We start from the raw sequence: 5,557 nt of genomic DNA, 5'->3' as shown, positions 1-5,557 counted from the left end.
TAATAATTCAATGGAAAAAATATTCGCCCTATGAAAAAAAATTCATGTTCCTGTCGATATATCGGCGAGGTGCTCCTCTACTTTCGACTGCTCTGCAATTCAAATGCAATACTCGAATATACATGGCGAAAGAAATGGAAATTGAGTAATTTAAGGGAACCAATTACTCTCGCGTCGACGTAACTTCAAAATGTTTCACGTGTCGGTGTTTGCGAAATGAAGTTCGTCGTTATCCGATTAACACGCTTGCAGATGCGTTCTTTTTGTTGCAAAGTAAATGAACAAATTGTGAACAAATCATGTTTACAATTACATCAAAATTAATGTCCTAAACTTTACCAAGAATTATTAAAAATCCCTGCGTATTGCTTACGTAATGTTGATATTGAGTAGTACCATACATAACCTCAACATTATGATACTTGCAAACATCGCTAAACAAGTAGTGCGAACGATGTCGAGTAAGTAAAAGTATGGGAAATATATAACCGAATGTATTTAACTTTTCCAACATTTTAGCATTTCGCTTGGCGTTGGTACAACTTGAAGTAAATGAAGTAAAACGCAAAAATGTAGAGCGGGCAGTTTCCTACATTTCTAGCGCAAAAGAGCACAATGCTGATATTATAGCTCTTCCTGAATGCTTTAATTCACCATATGGAATACGTAATAATTTGTTTTTTTTTTCAATAATTTACTATGTGTGTAACAACTATATAGAAAAAGTAAAAGTAGACAAATTACCTTACCGTTTATACTTCCATAAAGATTGTGAATTGAGTCGAGAATATAGGATTTCCCCATTTTCATGATTATCGTGATTTTTGTATAAATATATTTTTTAAGATACTAATAATTAGGTACTTATAAATTAGTATTATCAATTATTTTGCATTTATAATTCCGCCTCTGGTATAAGTGTTAATTGAAAACTAACTTTATGTTTCAAAAAGTACTAGCAAAGTCGTTGAGTAACAAGCCACTGATGCTAACACAAATAGCATTGTCGTAATTAAATATTTCTAAATATTCATTTTTCATTTTGAACCTGTAGAAACAATTTATTATATATACTATTAGCTAAGCAATTGCATATTTAATTAAGTCGAAATATAAAACTTAGTTATTTTAATAATTTAAAAAATAAGAAACTGACAAACATTTCAATTTAATTTATGGTTGGAACAAAAGACAGTTATTTTTCATTAATTGAAATATTGCAATGCAGAGTACTTTCGAAAATACGCCGAGAGTATTCCTGATGGTGAAACGAGCGTTGCTTCATCGAACGCAGCTAAAGAAAACAACATCTATGTAGTTGGTGGTACGATGCCTGAAATAGAGGACGATAAATTGTACAATACCTGTACTATTTGGGGTCCCGATGGAACTTTGATAGCAAGACACCGAAAGGTAAGTAATATATTCCTTTATGGCTTTGAATTTGAAAATATTGGGGTGAAGAAAGTGACTCTATCTAGGAATAATTTAGGAATATACATATGTACATACGTATACTATAACCAATTCTATAATTTACGGTTTATAAAATACGTTATGATACGAGAAACGCCCATTTTTGTTGTAATGTGTTTGTTGTTGTATAAATTTTTCACATACTTAAAATATTATTATACTTATTTTTTCTCCTTTTTAAACATTATTAAATGATAAGATTTTTTAATAAAAGAAAGTGATGAAAACGCTGTCAGTTATTAAATAAAAAATAATTAAAGTTTAGGAGTTGATAACTTTGATATTAAATTACAAAAGTTGCAGCAATAGAATTAGGGACTACATTTTTATGTTATTAGGTACATCTATTCGACACCGACATTCCTAATAAGGTTACTTTAAGAGAGAGTGATTCACTCAGTCCTGGTAACTCCCTAACGACGTTCGATGTGAAGGGCTGCAAAATAGGTATTGGCATTTGCTATGATATTAGATTCGAGGAAATGGCACGCATTTATCGGAACAAAGGTACAGTAACTTAATCGATCAATACTTAACTAGCAAAAAATTAAATATCTTTCTTAAATATATTCTATATAAAATTAATATAATCTGTAACTCTGTGTAAAAAGAAGCTTAATTTAAAAAACCAGTATATTTGCTGAAAATGAAACAAATAAAAGAATTAAAAGCACAATAAGAGGACTGTCCTCGCATATTCAGAAATGATGGAATGTGAACCGTGCAACTACGAAGTTAATTGGTATTCGGTGGCTTCATATTTCCTGCTTCTCTGGGTTAGGGTGCCAAATGCTGATATATCCAGCGGCATTCAATATGACCACTGGACCACTGCACTGGTCATTACTTCAGCGTTTCAGAGCGAATGATAATCAATTATACGTTGCCTGCATATCACCGGCTCGTGTTCCTTAAGCAAGTTACGTCGCATGGGGACATACACAGTTGACCAATCCCTGGGGAAAGATCCTTTACGATTTGGAAACTCCAGAGAATATGGCAGTCACCGATATCGGTAATTTACAGCTTGAAATTAAAAGCGAGAGATCCATGATGTAATTAATTTTTAGTCTCGTTAATTTATCGATTTAGCCATCTTCCTCTGTATTTGTTGAATTTATTAGTAAGCATTACTTAGTACTTCGTATGTTTCTTTTTTCTATCAGATCTAAAAGTTGTTGAGGAAGTAGGGGCTCAGATACTTACATTTTCTCAGAGACGTACAGATTTGTACGACACTGTCTGTAAGAAGGAGTAACTCTACACTAAAACAGAAAATGTTTTTTTATAATATTTCTACTACGATATCCTTTTTTTGTGAATTATTACTAATTTCTTATCATTTGTACTAAATGAATGACTCAATTAAGAAAACCAAAACGTTATAAATAATAATCTGTATATCTTGTGTATCAACATGTGATTGGATATTATAATAATATAGGAATGCTATAATAATATAGGATAATAATATAGGAGAATAATAATATAGAAAAAAATACATGCTTTTAAACACCTTTAATATCGATCACATAAATTGTTATAATTCACAATGATTACGCATACATAAAAGAACCCTTGATAGTAAAATTTACGATCAAAAGGCAATTACGTATCGTTTAACAACATTTAATTTATAACACCTTTTAAACATTTAGACAGATTAACACATAACACTTCTTATATATAAACATCAATTCGAAGTTATCAGCTTGGAGAAAGTGGTCGATTAATACCTGTAGATTGTCTGTCTCGATGAAAGACTTAAAGAGAGCAAAAACATGATAATGCCGCTAATATAATATTCCTTCTTTCTTGTATCTGTCTGCCTCTCAGGTCGTTTTACTAATTACAATAAGTAATTTCGACTTCTTTGCGCTCTCTTTTAACGCATTCGAGACCGAAAGAAATTCATATCAGTCAGTAGGCAAGGGTATAGTATACATATTTTATATATAACTTATGTAGTAATGTATATATCATGTTAATTTCATATTTTTTTCAATATAGAATTATTATATATATATATGACTGTACATAATACATTATAGAATAACATAGTATATAATTTTATATTTTAAAAATATGAGGCATACTATTTAAGATTGTCATCGATTTAAAATCAAAGTATGAAAAGGATACCCTGGAGAGAGTAAAACACAGAATCATTCTAACTAAACATTCAGATCGTACCGACACCTAGGTATCGTCTTACAATTAAATCTCGGTCTCGAAAGGATTAAAATGAAATACATACTTGCAGCTTCAACATCTTCAATATCGAGGAGATTCAAACTTTACAAATAAAAGCGGCCTGTTCCCCTTTCCACGACAGACTCTCATACCATATCCGCTCTTATCCAGGCTTTTACTTGAAACCAGCAATGCGTTCATTTACAATTTAAATTTACCCGGACCATCCACTGAATCGCCAGCCCTTTATAAATATATAATGAACCCAGAACATGTGCCTGTGCCCCTGGTATCGACGCTTGTGATGTTCGTACCGGAACCTTCGCACAATTTCAATTTGTTACGCGTGAACATCGATTCTTCCAAGGGTCACAGCTTTATGCAGCTAAATCCTTTGGAACGATTAAAAAGATACTAATGATATGGTATTTTTTTACAAAGATTTAACATATTCATAAAATAGGAAGTTTCGTGCTCTCCTATGTTATATTAATTATAAATTAATAAGTTTTATATGTGTTATTTATAGATCTAATAAATTTTGTATTGGTTTACAGCAGGTGCTCCGGGTATAAACAGACGACAAACGAACAAATAGAAATTCAAACTATTGTCGTTGATTGACTCGCATGGGACTATAAGCTCGAATTGGACTTAAACGTTACGATCGTCGAGAATAATTACTATATGTACCCTGTACGACGGGCAGAGAATCTTAAGTTATTAACGGCAATTCCTTTGTGCATAATTCAGGTTTATTAACAACCTGTAATGGATAATCATCGATGAACTCTTTTTGAATAAAGTTCACATTTATAAAGCAAACACTATAAAATATGACAGGACAATTGTAATCGATAAATAACATTTTATTAGGATATTATAAGAAGCTAAGATATCGAGTTCTAATTGTGAATATCAAGCGCTCGTTGTTCGAGGAGATTACCAATATTTTCTTCCTGCTCCTCTACATGGCGCTACGCGGGACTCGCTTCTGAGCACGTCTTTCTCGTTGGAGGCTTCTTCTATCTTTTCTTTCCCAGTAGAATTTTTGCTCAATTCTTTCTCCCTTTTATCATTAAATTACCTCTAATTCTTAACAATCTTTAATCTTTGTCTCTTCTTCCCTATATATATATTTTTGTTTACTTTTCTCCGTAGCGAATTTTGTCTTTCTGACGCGGGATTAGGTTCCTGGACTTAGGGAGTTGCTACACGCCAGCTCCACCATGGCGACGGCATTCACTAGACAGCCTACATCGCCACCTTTCAGCTCACGCTTCGGGACACTTTTTTCGCTGAGATTCTCCGCGATGAGGCATGAAAGCAGAGACCACCGTCTGCGGAGGCATGATTATTCTATTGTTCCTTTTAACGAGTAATCGTTTTACTCGAGCCCTCTTACTAAACCGTAAGTACGAAAGACTATTATACTTAGATAGGTACTTGGTCTCAAGAACCAACTTATTTTGGTCTTTCGATTAAGTTCTTAATTAAATGCTCAATTAGATATTCATAAATATGTCTTCATAATATTTCCCTCATCTATTTCTTTGACATTCTAGTAACCTCGTTAAGACGTCCGCCACTTCAACTTCTATCTACAAGTGGCAAAAACTGAAGCTGACCTTCTTCATGGAGAAACATGCCGGAAATGGCATCCGCACGTGTGAATAATTATACTCAGTGTCCAGGTAGTTCTTTAGATCATCCGATAGAAGTCGTTTCTGTTTTTCAGAGTTCGTTCACGCCTCCAGAATGTAAAAATATCCAAGGAAGTACCATTAGGAAGCAATGAAATTCAGAGCTTCTGTGGTTATTCCTTTTTCTGATTGTTTCTTTTCTTTACCCAAAATGGATGATTTCTATATCAAATTGTTTATTCGTA

The 5,557-nt window shown here is 32.9% G+C and overlaps 1 protein-coding gene across 1 annotated transcript; it reads left to right on the top strand.

Annotated features, from left to right (window-relative positions):
- The first annotated feature begins 361 nt into the window (after nucleotides 1-361).
- Nucleotides 362-780, top strand: LOC117241031 (omega-amidase NIT2-like). Its single transcript, XM_033507023.1, has 3 exons — nucleotides 362-461; nucleotides 520-725; nucleotides 769-780. The coding sequence occupies exons 1-3, from the start codon at nucleotides 377-379 to the stop codon at nucleotides 778-780; spliced, it is 303 nt and encodes a 100-aa protein (XP_033362914.1). The 5' UTR covers nucleotides 362-376.
- The last annotated feature ends 4,777 nt before the right edge of the window (nucleotides 781-5,557 follow it).

The sequence above is a fragment of the Bombus vosnesenskii genome, unplaced genomic scaffold (assembly GCF_011952255.1).
Source record: "Bombus vosnesenskii isolate JDL3184/JDL3185 unplaced genomic scaffold, Bvos_JDL3184-5_v1.1 scf7180000015185, whole genome shotgun sequence".
Classification (NCBI taxonomy): Eukaryota; Metazoa; Arthropoda; class Insecta; order Hymenoptera; family Apidae; genus Bombus; species Bombus vosnesenskii.
This window is presented reverse-complemented; position numbering and strand designations above follow the sequence as displayed.

Excerpts from the sequence above, each read along its gene's own strand:
- LOC117241031 (XM_033507023.1), top strand. The coding sequence starts at position 377 with ATGTTGATATTGAGTAGTACCATACATAACCTCAACATTATGATACTT. Across the intron at positions 462-519 it reads AGTAGTGCGAACGATGTCGA|CATTTCGCTTGGCGTTGGTA; the intron begins GTAAGTAAAAGT and ends CCAACATTTTAG.